Source organism: Pyxicephalus adspersus, chromosome 7 (genome assembly GCF_032062135.1).
Source record: "Pyxicephalus adspersus chromosome 7, UCB_Pads_2.0, whole genome shotgun sequence".
NCBI classification, from domain to species: Eukaryota; Metazoa; Chordata; class Amphibia; order Anura; family Pyxicephalidae; genus Pyxicephalus; species Pyxicephalus adspersus.
The window spans coordinates 70,406,949-70,422,312 of NC_092864.1; the positions used below are offsets into that span (position 1 = coordinate 70,406,949).

Consider the following 15,364-nt stretch of genomic DNA (forward strand, 5'->3'; position numbering starts at 1 on the left):
TTCTGGGGAATGTCACGTGACGGGGAAGTAATGACGTGGCTTCTGGATAGGGGGCGTGCAAGATTCATTCATTAGCAGGAAGACGCAGAGAAGGCAGCGGCCATGGCTGGACGGGGGACAACTCTGTGCTTGTTTGATGTGGACGGGACACTGACAGCTGCCAGGCAGGTACCTGGACTCTATGTGTACTGACTGGGCCATGCTACATACCTTTCCCTGGCTTCAATACTAAAGCATGGCCAAGTGTTTGCTATGGCAGAAAGATCTGTGCAGACTTCTCAATGATAAAAGTTATTGTTATTATTCAGGATTTATATAGCGCCAACATAATACACAGCGCTGTACAATAAATAAAAATAGCAATATGTTCACTGATCATAAAAATTTTATCATTTGGAGAATTGGTTGAAAAGTCAGATATTAGCTGGTGATTAGTATTATAGGGATCATATTAGTATCTTACTATCATATGTACTATAAATTAATATTAAAATGGATTTATATAGCACCAACATATTACGCAGCGCTGTACACTAAATAGAGGAGAGGACCCTGCCCCGAAGAACTTAGGATATATATGCGCTGTCATCCCCATATATTTTGGGTTTGCTTTGCAGGGATCCACAGTTTTGTCGTTTTAAAAATAAGTGGAACTAAATGTAAAACTGCAATAAAATTAATATACCCGCCTTGCCCCGTCCTCATCCGCTGACAGATCTTCAGCCACCTTGATTGCGGGACTGGGATGAGTTAAAGAGGAAGTAAACTCAAAAAAGCTGGAAACAAAAAATATCCAGTTGCCTTCAATCCCGCAGAGCAGTCAGAGGTCTCTTCCATCGGGTCCCGGCGTCCCGCTTTGGCCCGGCGCTCCAGGCTCCGCCATCTTCTCCTCTTCTTCTTCCCACGTCACCCGACCAAGGCGTGACATTGGGGGGCGTAGATGGGAAAAAACTTGCCAATCTCACTGCACATGCTTGTGATCGGCAGTTTATTTCCCTTTTGATGAAAGCGCTTCTTGTGCGTATGCCTGCGATGCTCGGGCATGCGCAGAAGGAGCACCCAATAGCCTCCTGGGATGCGTGAAGTAGGTATCCTGGGAGGCTTTGCACTCCCATTCATCACATAGGCAATCGAGAGTTAAGGGGGTGGTGCTGCACCCCTCTTTTTTTTTTTTTAATGGAGTTGCACTTAAAAAAAAAAAATGAATTTTTACGTTACATAAAAGGGTTTGTGTACCCTAATATGTAAAGTGAAAATTCTGAGTTTAGGTATGCTTTAACTCGCAGTTCATTTAGTCCTAGCAGCCCAGCTTACTTGTAAAAGAAGATTGGAGTTATAGCGGACCTAAACTCAGAATTTTCACTTTACACAAAAGTGTAGACAACTCTTTTTTATAAAGTAAAAATGTACTTATTTTTTTAAGTGCAACACCCTTGTTTTAAAAATTAAAACAAGACTGGGGCATTCTTTTTGTAATAAATGAAAGTCTTGCATACATGAATCGATATTGCCTGGAAATAAGCCCCATGGAAATGTCCCCTTTATTTTATTTGACTTTATAGGTAAAATGACTTGTCACCTCTCTAGAGGGGTTGAGGTTTACTTTTTCTTTTCTTTTTTTTTCTTTCAGAAAGTCACTAATGACATGGCAGAATTCCTGCAAAACTTGAGAAAAAAAGTAAAGGTCGGAGTTGTCGGAGGTTCAGATTTTGAAAAAATCAAAGAACAGCTGGGAGAGGATGGTAAGGAAAGGAACAACTTTTTAATTGTTTTTTTTCTCTGTTTTTGCTCTCTGCCCCCATTTCTAAAATGCTATTATTCCTAGATTGTAAGCTCTTCGGGGCAGGATCCTCTCCTCCGGTGTCGCTCTCTGTATCTGTCTTTCATTTGCAACCCCTATTTAATGGACAGCGCCTCGTAATATGTTGGCACTATATAACTCCTGTTTTATAAAAATAATTGTCTATTTTCAAAAAAGTTCCCTCTCTTCCTTTTCCAGTATTAGGTAATAAGGTGCAGCCTTCCCGGAAAGGATACAGATAGTATTAAAAACATATTACCTGTAAAAAATGTTATAATGCTTCCATACACTATCCAAAAATAAATATTGGATATCATTTCTCTGCATCTCAGAATCACTATACCTGCAACCCACTTCAATGTTTACAGGTTCTACAACCTAGAATGTGTGCTGGCCAATCATCAAGAGTACTAGGGAGGGTGAATATTAAATATATATGTCATTTGCATCCAATGTGTTCCATTTTTTTACAGGTTCCTGCATACTACATATTCTGTTTTATCTTAAATTTACACTCCAACTGTATTTAGTTAAGCCCTTAAATTTCCTGAGGATATGGATAGCTGGCTGGCTGCATTTTATTTCCAATGACAGGTTATCATTTTTAGGAAACTTCTAGGTGTAGATGATATTTTCATGCATGATTGATACCAAGGCAATGTCCACAATAAAAGTATTGATCTGCCTTAAAGTTTTTCACAAAAGAAAAAGCCAGACATTTTTTTTTAGTGAATGCAGATTTTGCTATATTAATGGAACTGATATTTAATTTACCTTCATACCTACAAGATATTCCATATGTTTCACTATTTTATATGTTTTCACTAAGTTTATTATAACATTTATTGTCATTTCAGTGGCTGAAAAGTTTGATTATGTGTTTTCTGAAAATGGTCTTGTTGCATACAAGGATGGGCAGTTTCTATGCAAACAGGTTAGTGCTGTGATTTCTGGCAATTTATTATAACGTTATGCAAATACTGTAGTGACTTATGATTATCCACTAGTGTGCCAAATACCCAGCTGGCCTGCATTCTTCAACCTCTTCTACAAGTGTTGTATAAGCCAGTAGGCTATGGCTTCATTATGTATGTGAGATATACGTTATACTTTTCTCTGTACACCTCCTCTCTCTGTAATCTCATATCCTCCTTAGGCTTACAGTACCATCATTTTGCTTAATGACAATCAAATCTATCTGTCCACCCCTGACCTGTCTCCCTCAGTCCTGGACAAGTTCTCATGCTGCCTGTCAGCCATTTCATCATGGATGTCTGACCCATTCCTGAAACTCAACCTGGATAAAACAGAACTCATCATCTTCCCCACTCTCACATTCCAATTCCCCCCCCTGACATATATCTAACTGTTAACAACACTGTTATTCGGCCCTCCCCTCAGGCACGTTGTCTTGGTGTCACCTTTGACTCGGCCCTCTCATTTACCCCCCATATTCAGAACATTTCCAGGTCCTGTCACTTTCACCTACGCAACATCTCCAAAATCCGCCCCTACCTGTCCCCTGAGACCACCAAACTCCTTGTACATGCTCTTATCTCTCGTCTGGACTCCTGTAACCTCCTCCTCTCTGGTATTCCACTAACCCGACTCTCCCCTCTACAATCTATTATGAATGCTGCAGCCAGACTCATCCATCCTTCCCACCGCTCCTCTTCCACTGTCCCTCTTTGTAGTTCTCTTCATTGGCTTCCATTTCACCTTAGAATCAAATTCAAGTTAGCTACCTTTCTCACCTGATACTCCCCCAGACGCTCTCTCCGCTCTTCCAATGACCTACTAATGACTTCCTCACTCATAACCTCATCACACGCACAGCTCCAAGACTTCTCTAGAGCTCTGCGGCTTGCTCCTACTTTGTGCTCATTTGAAAAAGCACTCAAAATACATTTTTCCAAACTTACCTACCCATCATCTTCTGTGTCTTAAAACCCTCACTACTTCCCATCACTACATATCACCTCTAATTGTGTGATACTTCCCCCACCTCATAGACTGCAAGCTCTTCTGCTCAGGGTCCTCTCCTTCTCCTGTGTCTGTATCTGTCATTTGCAACCCCTATTTAATGTACAGCGCTGCATAATATGTTGGTGCTATATAAATCCTGATTATTATTATTATTATTAATAATAATAATAATAATAATAATAATAATGATCATTTGCATTTGTTGTTAGACATGAGTATGAGGAAGGGCAAAACTGATGCTTATTGTGCAACCTTTGTTCTGTTTCCTTCACGAATAACACTTATCAGTTTCAGTAATGGTTTCACATCTCAAAGTATTTTTAAATAGGTGTTTATTTTCCCCAATTGAAGTATATTAGATTTGTATGGCATACCTAAAAAAAATAATGCTTTTGTTGTAAAAAAACAAAAATTTTACCTAGCAATCTCAATTTCTAGATTAGACCAGAAAATTCCCTTTCCACTTTAGATGTTGCAGTCACCATTGAAATTAGTAGATTGATAGCAAGAGCAGTAACCTTTACAAAATATATTTTAATAGCTAGAAGATTTCAGGATCTCTTTGATGATCTGTTTCCTGGTGACTTTTACTGGAATAATTTATATTTATCAGTTATACTTGTTATAGTTACCTTATTTACATAGCAGATGAAAATGTATGATTAAAAGAAGCTATCGGTCCATATATATAATATTCTAAGGATTTTTATTGAAAACTCAATTATATATTAACATATATATATTCAAATAAATATCATTTATTATATTACTGTTGTTTTAGTGTCTAATACCTGGTCATTTTTACAGAGCATCCACGCATACTTGGGGGAAGATTTGTTACAAGATCTAATTAATTACTGCCTCGGATACATCGCCAAACTAAAACTGCCAAAAAAAAGGTGCGTCACACTTTTCAGTTTTTACTTTTCAGAGAATCTGTGTATGCACAAATGTCAGACTTTGGTTTAAAATATGACTTAATTATTAATGTACTTGCCCCAAACTAAAGGCGGTGGTGAGCAGATAGTGCAGTTATTCTATTTTTCTTCCTCCCCTTATGTTTTTTTCATTCTCTCACTACATTCTTACCTGCCTTCTGTCACTACATTCTTACCTGCTGAAGTCCCAGTTGTGGCTTCTTTCCATTGTTTACATCCTTCAGTGCAAGACTACTCAAGTGGCACAGACCTTAATGGAGCAGGTAAAAAAATCTATGGGGTTTATTGCACAGGAGCTACTGGGTGTAAACAGAGTAGGAACCGTGGCAAGTATCCCGGTAAGATGTCAACCTAATCCTAAGAAAATATTTACAAAGTGAAAATACTTCCTAAAACTAAAGCCTTATTGTTACTGTCAGTGAGCATATTGTTAATACAGGGTATACCTCTGTCTATGCAAATATATAGGGAATATGGGGAATGAAAGAAAATAACTGTCCTTATTGGTACAGTCACAGGTTTCCTTTAAAGGATAGATGAACTTTTAAACAAAATACAGGTATTTTGTATAACAATCCTAAAGTAACCCACTTTCCCTGCCACACATTCATACACTCTGAGATCCTGGCCAAACAGGATTTCTTTTCTTAATATCCTTTGGTGCTTATGCATTTAGAAACTATAGACTTCTATAGAGTGAGTATAAATTTATGGGGTTTACTTAACAGGATGTAAATAAACAGTAGGCACTGAGGTCAAAATATTAGGAAATACAGGGTGTCCCAAAAGTCAACATACATTTTTATTGTTTTTCATTCATTTCATTGAGTTTATTCATATTTTTAGCATTGACAAAGAAGTCGTTGCAGTTTTACTTGCTAGGTTTGCCATCACGTTCAAACACCTTAAAGACTAGTTGTATACCTCCTCATGAGCTCCTCCATTTTCGACAAGTTTCAGCCACCTTCGGACACAAGCCTCTGACGTTTTGCAGCATCTCTTCCCCAACCTCGCTGCAGGCAGTGCGGGATTCTTTCCTCAAGCCGTGACAGGTTACGGGGCCTAGTGGCATACACCTTACTTAATTATAATCTTCCCCTTGAAGTTTTTGAACAACCTGAAGTCAGTATGGGTAAAGTTTTATGACTATCCGAAGCATCCGCTGAATCGAGCTTTTGTTGATGGAGTTCCAGTGCTGTGTTTTCGGTGGTGGTAATAGCAGGCCTTCCGCTGTCAAGAACAGATCCCGTTTCCAGAAACTTTCCATGAATAGCGTAAATTGTGTTGAACTGAAGTGGGGGACTAAAAAACGTCTTGCCAAGTGGCAATTTTGCAACTCGGCTCCAATGTCAATTGGCCAGCCATGGTTTAAGTAATGATACGCTTACAAAGACTGCGGAGCCTAAGTTATCATATGCTGATGGCCTCCAGTCTCTCCGAATGATACATGGAACGAAATAGAAAATAGGAAGAGTGTAGTGACTTTTCGGACACCCTGTATACTTTATAAAGATAGAGGGTGGGTTAATTTGGGTCAGAGGATAGAGTAAACTAAATACCCATATACTTACCTAGATAAAGGTTTAACCTGTAATAACAATATGCTTTTTGATATTAACATTAATACTTTATTAAAGGTGAAATATTCTGGTTTTGTACTTATTTTTCATTATAGTCTGGGCTAGGTGACGACTAGTGAACGAGTTTTGAAAGTATCTAGTTGATTGATGAGTAGTTTGCTGACTGCTTTATTTAAAATACGTTACATACTTATTTTTTTAACAAAGATTTTCTGTTTATCTGTGATTTCAGGGGCACTTTTATCGAGTTTAGAAATGGAATGCTAAATGTCTCTCCAATTGGTAGAAACTGCACCCAGGAAGAACGCATTGAGTTTTTTGAACTTGACAAAGTAGGTGGAATACTTTTTTTTTTCCCTAGAATACAAGAATATTCAGCAAGAAGTTCTTTTTCAGTAGCTGCCATTTTTAAATGTAGACAATCTACACAGACATATTGTGAATGCATTTTTTTTAATGTCATAACAAAGACACTACAAATTAAAGCTGAACGTCAGTCACAAATCTTATTACTATTCCGATAGTTTCTTATCCCCACTGCTCTTTTATCCTAAGGGATGATTTGCCTTACTTGTAGTTCCTCTAGCTGTTGGCACTCTCTTTCTGTTGCCCAATTCACTGGTTTATGGGCAAGGGCCACTATGCTATCATATACAGTGCACAGTTCATAGCTGCATTGAAGGAATTGCTTGTAATAATTTAAATATTTGTAACAACATGGTGTACATTTAGTGTATAAAAACAAAAGAGTTTTAATTTTTTTCTATACTTTATCGCACTTGTGAACCATTTCCTTGGATGAGATGCTACATTTAGTGTAATACCTGCAGCTGCCTATAGAGAATAATGATATATAAATCTGTATCCATGCATCTTTGAGTTCAATTGCTACTGCTATTAATTTTTTTTTTTTTTTTTTTTTTTTTTTACAGAAGGAACAGTTTAGAGAGAAGTTTGTGGCAGATTTGCGGAAGGAATTTGAGGGGAAGGGCCTAACATTTTCAATAGGTAATGTATAAGATAAAGTTAAGACATCATATACGTTACTAGTCTATTGGAGAAAAGATGCATATGAAGCATTGGTAAGCTGAGCGCACGTTAAATCATTCCTCCCTTTCAGTAGAATTCTACATTTGAAGTCTTTAGGGAAACCAACAATTCAGGAATATCATTCCTAAGTCCCCTGCAGCTTTCACAGATTCCTTCTGCTGGCCTCTATGGCACCATGGTCTTATGTAATGTGAAGATCAGCAATAAACCACTGGGAGCTGCTGGAAACCCGACAGTAATAAATTAGCAGATTTGGCAGCTTCACATGAAATTTGTTGCTAAACAGATCAATGTTTGCTGGTACAGGCAGCTGGTGAATGAGTGTTTACACTTCTTTTTTTACAGGTACGTATGCCTGTGCTGGCAATCTGTGATATGTTAAAAGGAAATGACTACTTGCTTGATATTTTCTTGCTTAAAACAGATTATTTCAGCTAGTAATTGTATGGCCTAATAGACCCAATCATGGGAGATTGCAAAACTTTTCTTTTCTACCCATGGAATATGGAAGTATAGGGAAATTGTATTCATATGGTTTCTATATTATTTGTTCAAAAATAATATCTTGTAAACAGGTGGACAGATCAGCTTTGATGTATTCCCTAATGGATGGGACAAGACATACTGTCTAGGAATTCTTGAAAAGGAAGGATTCTCCAAAATTTACTTCTTTGGTGACAAAACCATGCCGGTGAGTGTTACATTTTCTGATTCAATTAATATAGTATTACAAGAAACCGTTCTTCAAGAACTAGCTTTCACAAATGTAATGCTTTCTTGACGGAAAGTTTCCTAGTTCTCCACAAGTCCTAAAATTGCAAAACGTTTAACATAGATTGTGGTTGGTAATGTCAGGTTTGGTCGGTTAGGTTAGTAGATAAGTAGATATTTATTTACTACCAGCTAACACAACCTTGCTCAAATGTTTGCATATCTTAGTGGGATGGTATCTTATAGTTGGAGGTTTAATAGAACAAATAGAATGTAGGAGAGGGGGGCATCTTTGTTGTGGCCACACTCAGTAGGAATGTGTAACAATCACATTAAAGATACTTAACCTGTGCAGCTGGGTTTGTTTGTATAAAGGGCCAAGACCGAGCCAAGGGTGATGTCCCCAAACCTCCATCTGACCCAGGCACATATTAGATCCAGTACATGGAGACAAATATTCTTTCAAAGCTACAACAGAAACCCAGGGATGCATCTGGTTTCCATAATAGATAATAATTGTAGTCTTCATACTAGAAGTGTTCTTCTGTACGTTTGTAGACAATACAACCTAATACTTTTTTCAAGGTTTTAAATGCTGCATATGTGTCCCTGTAACAAGATAGTCCTCATTTCTCTGAACATCTATTTCCTGGCAGTTCCTCGGTTGGGAGGATTTTCTCTCACTTCCATCCAAGACATGGTATAGAGCAGGGGCGTCAAACTCAAATACACAGAGGGCCGAAAATAAAAATGTAGACCAAGTTGGGGGCCAAACTTGAAATTTATTGAAAAAATTTAGGAATTTTCCTACTTCATCCACAACTAACAAAAACAAACCCCTCTACACACATTTTAGGGTTGAAAAGACACATTTCTATCTATCTTTGCAGGCTGGGTGTTGTTTATCCTCTCACCTCACAAGTTTGTCTGACACTAAATATTACACTATGCAGTCTCCAATGGATTGCAACAAACACAATGCCCCTGGTAGTCAGGCACCATGTGATCATTGCCTAGGCTTTGTGTCACATGATGGGTGTACAGGAATAATGTCTATGTATTGAAAATGATGATGTGAGGTGGTAACACGGGTGGGCGGGCCAGATGTAGTTACATTTCAGAATTCTTTCGGGGGCCAAAAAAAGGACCTTGAGGTCCAGATTTGGCCCATGGGCCAGAGTTTGACAACCCTGGTATAGAGAGAATTTCTCCTGCTGCTTTGTCATATACACAAGAAGTAAACAGAGATTTCAAACACATTAACAAAGACCCAATATCAGAATTGTAAAATTGGTGCAGCTCACAAAACTTCAAAAGCCTTCTTTATTATCTTTCACCCATGGGGAATAAGTAAGTTAGAAAGAAATCCTAGATTTGAAGTGAAGCCCAAAGCTTCTGTAGCACCATGAGAGTGATATTTTTCCACTTCCCTGTAGTGAGTGAGGCAGTGAGGTTGTCATATCCAGCATAATTAAATTCTAATACATACTGTAAATATTCTTCAGCGGAAATCATTGATCAGCAAATTTTCCCTGACTGCCATTATCAAGAGCAGCATTTTTCCTCCTGAACTGAAGAAAGAGGATTTTGTTAAGCTTTCTTCTGCATTATGAGCATTTAAAGGGCATTCGAATAAGATGCGGACAGCAAGGCTTAAAAGGCACACCGATGCAGGATGTATAGAGACTGGTATTGATGATTTAAAAAAAAAAAAAAAAATCTAGTCGCCTAGGTTGTCATTCTAATGAACAACATGGCTGAGTAAACGTACTGACTTCCACAGGAAACTAGCGGAGGAAAGCAATGACTGTCTCAGTATTTTTATTATTCATTTTAAACCTGCACCTCTAAATTTATTTGGAATTTTTACAGTCTAAAAGTACTGATATGGGGCCCACTTAAATCAGAACTAAACCCAAATGAAAAAAAACACGATTCCCTTAAATCCCATCGATCTGTCAGGAGGTTTGTTGGGGACCCGGTATCCGTCTTTGACTCGGCGCCGACATCTTCTTCTCTCTTCTTCTGGGTTCTTCTTCCTATGTCAACGATCCTGCACTGAGCAGGTGCAAGATTGGGTGGCGTAGTAGGAAAAAAGATTGCTGATCTCAATGCGCATGTGTGAGATCGGCATTTTTTTCCTTTCATTAAAGAAACGAGCAGCCAAGAGTCTCCCTTGGTGCATGACATACGAAAGCTGCTAAAAGGAGGGTTTGAAAAAAAAATGTTGCACTTAAAAATTCAGTAAAACTTTACCTTTACATATAAGGGTTGTTTACCCTTTTTATATAAAGTGAAAATGTTGAGTTTAGGTTCGCTTTAATCATATATAAATTTGCACTTGCAGGTAACATTCAATGCAAAGTCTCACAAAGGTAACCTGTAGGTAAAGTCCACCTATGCAACCATGTTGCACTGCTCCTGCACTCAGAATGGATTGCCACTCTCAGCTTTTTAACTTTGTTTTACCCATGTACAATAGCTTTTAGGGTTGATATTAAATACTGAGAATGTATTAGTTTACTTGGGGTGGCTTCTAAAGCAGCATTTTGCAACCTTTACCTTTTTATTAGCCCTATAATATTTTTCAGGCATTCGGGAAACCCCTGATAAACAATTATACTTGATGTTTGCAAGTGTAGAATATTTTATACATGTATATTTCATATACATGAAAAATTGACACACTGGACAGATAGTACTGCACAACATTTTTAATAACTGTTTTAAAATTGTGGGGCTTTTTTTGTCCCTTTTTCAAAAATTGATACATTTATATTTTCGAAGAGTCAGATTTTGTAGATTGGTGATTAGTGCTATGATCCCTATACTATAAATAACCTGGGGGGATTGGGGATCCGCAGCCCAGAATACTGAGTAAAGCAAGGGATCACCAGCCATGTTGCAGGAATGACCCTATAGACATAGCATAATGCTACTTTGCACAGTGTGATATTGCAGCACAATTAGCGATCTGGACGATTTAAAAATTTGAGCCTAAAAATAAGTGGGCAGTGTCGGGTAATCCCCAGCATTGGCAGTCCATAAAGACATGACCTTACATTGTTAGCTCATGTAGACATGCCCTCTTACACCCCTCGGTCAATAACAATAATTCTCCATTCCTCACTGTTCCAAGATAAGAAGAAAGCTCTCCAAGACTGGAGAAGACAGACTATCATGGGAGAACCTGGGTGATCAAGCAACCCCGTAATGGATCTGGTCCAAGATTGAAAACATTTGCCAAATAATAGCAAATGATTTTTATCCAATACAGGTTTGCTGGATCACCAAGTTTCACCCACGATAGTCTACCTTCCCCAGTTCTGGAGAGTTTTAATAAATCTGGCCTATTTTATTAATAATTATAACATTAATTGGCTGGTGGGAACATGTCTAGTATGGTAATGATGTTGCATATGTATGGAATGTTAATTAACACTAAAAAGGGTCAATTGGGGCTTGGCATCCAACAGCAAAATGTTAAGTATTTTATTTGTCTTGCATGTATTATGAGATGAAATGTTTGCTCTTATTACAAGGTTGGCAGATTTTTTGTCAAATAACAATTAGGTCTGTTTGTTATCTCAAGATAGATGAACTGGTGGGGGAACTGTGTAAGGGGGTGTGAAGATTCTAAGGATTAGAAAGGGTGCTCACCAATGAATGACATAATTTAACCCGAGACTGGGAGGCAAGTCAAATGCATCATATCTCTAGTTATTGCCCCACAAAATCAGATCATAAGCTTTTATACACAAACCCTAGAAAGTGCTGCTGTGTTCTCACTATGTGGGGAGAGACATTGCCAGTGGTTGAATGTGTCTTAAGAATATTCTTAATACAATAGATTTAGTTTTTATTTAAATAGATTGTAGATTTTACAATAGCTTTAGTTTTTTAATGTTATTAATGGTTGTCAAAAATGATCTATGTTGGCATTTAGAATAACAATTTTTACTTTCCCCAAATCAGAGCCAAGCGTAATTGTTACCAGCAGGTGGCATGACAAGATTTGCTTCTTTATTATTTTTTGTACTGTCATCAATAGCAGAGATTTGGAAATGTGTGCTTTGTATAAAAAGAGTTAATATTACTAAGGGTGTCATAAACACAATTTAAATGCAATGCACATAAAAGGCTTGACTTGAAGTAGCTAATCATAATATTGTGAATTAGTATTTTACAAACTGTGTATCTTTGCTCAGTTTGTAATTACATAGGGGCAACTCAATTTGTTCATTACATACAGTCTCTGCTTCCTGTTTGCTGCTGCCTCTCACAAAGGAAGTCTGTGGGGTTGTTAAACCACTGAAAAGTATGTATTTGACATATGGTTAATATTGAAACAATTGTAAAAGCTTGGCTTTTATAAGCAACCCGCCTTACCTTCAGTTTTGCATTGTTGTACAGTATCCGTTCCTGTACTAGAATTGCTTACTCTGCTTTTCACTTCACGTGAAGATTTAGGAGCTGCACTTTACATAGAAGGGTGGACAACCCTTCTAAATGTTATATATTATATGAAAAAAATGTTTGTTTTTTTTAAGTCCCTTAAAGTGCAGCACTGTCCCTTTATGTCTTGATCATTGAGGCGATCTAGACCTAATGGGAGCCCAGAGCCTCCTGGGATACCTACGTCACACAAACAATTATACTTGAAGATTGCGAGTGTAGAATATTTTATACATAGGAACAAATAATATGAAAAATTGACACACTGGACAGATAGTTCTGTACCACATGTTTAATAACACTTAAAATTATTGTGTTTTTTTTTTGTCCCTTCAAAAAATGGTTAATTTATATTTTCAAAGAGTCAGATTTTGTAGATTGGTGATTAGTGCTATGATCCCTATACTATAATTACCTTAGAGTGGGGCTCCGCAGCCCAGAATACTGAGTAAAGCAAAGGATCACCAGCCATGTTGCAGGAATGGCCCTATAGACATAGCATAATGCTACTTTGCAAAGTGAATTTTGCAGCACAATTAGCGACCTGGACGCTTTAAAAATTTAAACCTAAAAATAAGTGGGCAGTGTAGGGTAATCCCCAGCATTAGCAGTCCATAAAGACATGACCTTACATTGTTAGCTCATTTAGACATAGATTTTTGTGTGTATGTTTTTTTTTTTAGTTACGTGTGCTTTCTCTTTTGATTATATCAAATGATATTTCTAGAAAGAAATCAAAGAAACTTTAGATTTTTTGAACTGGTTAGGATACCCCTGATTTTCTTTTATACACTATTTGAGAATTTCAAGCTTCTTTATGAAATAAAATAAATAAAAATCCTGTTGTTTTTTGTTTAAAAAATAAAAATGCCACAATGACATAGGTTCAGTTACAGATTTTAAACCAAAACTTTTAACAGTACAGTTTTTCTAAATAGCAGCCATGTCCATGCTGATTCATCTAACCAGTTTGATGGCTGATCTGGTAGTGTGTTCTCTCTGCCAGGAGGGAATACAGCACATAGTACAGTAATAAAGTTTACCAAAATCTATAAAAAATTATATAACGTACATTCCATTTGGGTGCTTGACATCAACACCAATATAATACAAATCTTTATATCCACGGATACCAAGTGTAAAATATTAATTGCAGGGCCATCACTTTAGTTTAACTCTAAACTAGTTGTAAATGTTTAATGCAAAAGTGCTATTTAGAATTTTGAGTCTTTTAGTCATCTTTGTAAACATTTTTATTTATGTTGACTAGGAGTTAACTTAACTGGAAATATTGGCATTTATATTTCAGTCGCTATACATATACATCACATAATTTGTAAAATTTGTTTTTGAAAAGTTGCCTGTTATCAATGTATTCACAAAATCATGAAACATTAAAGCAAAAAAAAAAAGTTACCAGTCTTATCCGTATTCTCTCTTCCACAGGGTGGAAACGATTTTGAAATTTATACAGACTCGAGAACAATAGGTCATTCTGTGATATCTCCTGAAGACACCAAACAAATCTGTGAAGAGTTATTTTTTCATTAGACTGATACTTGAAACGGTTTGCGTGAGGAAAGGATGACCATGAACACTAGCTACCTGACATACTATATACATTTTCTTTAAAGGTTTTAGAATATTTGCAAAAATAAATAGGGTGATGGATTCATAGTATTCACATTTCATTGCACTATAAATTTTTCTTGGGACAGGGATGAACCTAACTCTTTGTATTCTAGAATCCATTAAAAAAGTTTTAGACTTTTAAATGAATTCTGAAAATGGGATTATATAAAAGTAGAGCTGGCTTTTCCAATGCTGGCTAGATCATGAAAGTCAAATTGTTATTTTGTCATGTGGGATGCAGTGCAATTATTTTTGCCCCACTTTTCCTTAATCTGGTCTTGTGGTGGTTGTTGTCACACATATACAAGTGTCTGAAAAAAATTCTGAATGCATACAAGACAGGCACTGACTCATTGGGTAACCAATGAGAATTATAGAGGTTTTATGCATAAAGCAAAAATATTTTACATTTTTTGCCTTATATGGAAAAGAGATTATCAAATGAGTATAACTTTTGCAGTGAAAAGGCAAAAATTTCAAAAGAAAACTTGATTTAAATTTCAGAATTGTGTAGATGCTGATACCTGTTTCATTTTCTTGCAATCCCTGAAATTGGACAATTTGTCGGTTTTGTCTTCAAGTGGCATCATCCGATAGGTCCTCTCTTTGCTGTAGGTAAACTTTGATTCTGGTCTTAAACGGCTGTATTTATATAAATTCTTGTTTTATGGTATAAAGAGTAAATGTAATAAAATCATACAAATTTCTATAAATTTGGCTAATGTTTTTACTGGGAAAAGGTAGTATGCCAATATCCTTTGCAAACAATCATACGCCATCTTAAAGGTACAATTCGTTGTTGAAAGTCCATTAAAAGCATGCCTGTGTTTCTATCTTCAGACATCTAGAGGACCCCTTCATGGAGGGGGGCTTCCAGATTCCAAATAAAGCCCCCCACAACACTGGCTACATTTTGGGGAAGAAACCCTTTCCCCCAACAATAGCACCAGCCACCCTTAGGGGCAGGTGGATCTAGTTTTAAAGATTGCAGGTGGACCCCACATCATGGGGGGGGTGAAAAAAAACACAATAATATCTGCAGATAACAGGTATGCCTGGCAAGGAAAACAATGTACCTAATCCCACCACATGCACCTGCCATTTGCACCTAGCTCCTTTTCTACCTTGTAGCCTTTAACATCTGGCTGTCTTTAACACCTGGATCACCGCATCCCTAGGGGGGACGCATTCCAGCAGTGGTGCAGGCCAAT

At 37.2% G+C, this 15,364-nt stretch overlaps 1 protein-coding gene across 2 annotated transcripts; it reads left to right on the forward strand.

Moving 5' to 3' along the window:
- The first annotated feature begins 57 nt into the window (after nucleotides 1–57).
- Nucleotides 58–14,866, forward strand: PMM2 (phosphomannomutase 2). Of its 2 annotated transcripts, none has more exons than XM_072418910.1 (8): nucleotides 58–168; nucleotides 1,631–1,742; nucleotides 2,659–2,735; nucleotides 4,595–4,686; nucleotides 6,538–6,637; nucleotides 7,238–7,313; nucleotides 7,931–8,046; nucleotides 13,968–14,866. In XM_072418910.1, the coding sequence occupies exons 1-8, from the start codon at nucleotides 103–105 to the stop codon at nucleotides 14,070–14,072; spliced, it is 744 nt and encodes a 247-aa protein (XP_072275011.1). In that variant the 5' UTR covers nucleotides 58–102; the 3' UTR covers nucleotides 14,073–14,866. The 2 variants fall into 2 exon arrangements, with proteins under 2 accessions (XP_072275011.1, XP_072275012.1); XM_072418911.1 differs by having other exon boundaries at nucleotides 76–168; nucleotides 1,635–1,742.
- The last annotated feature ends 498 nt before the right edge of the window (nucleotides 14,867–15,364 follow it).

Excerpts from the sequence above, each read along its gene's own strand:
- PMM2 (XM_072418910.1), top strand. The coding sequence starts at position 103 with ATGGCTGGACGGGGGACAACTCTGTGCTTGTTTGATGTGGACGGGACA. Across the intron at positions 7,314-7,930 it reads GGGCCTAACATTTTCAATAG|GTGGACAGATCAGCTTTGAT; the intron begins GTAATGTATAAG and ends TCTTGTAAACAG. Across the intron at positions 8,047-13,967 it reads TTGGTGACAAAACCATGCCG|GGTGGAAACGATTTTGAAAT; the intron begins GTGAGTGTTACA and ends TCTCTTCCACAG.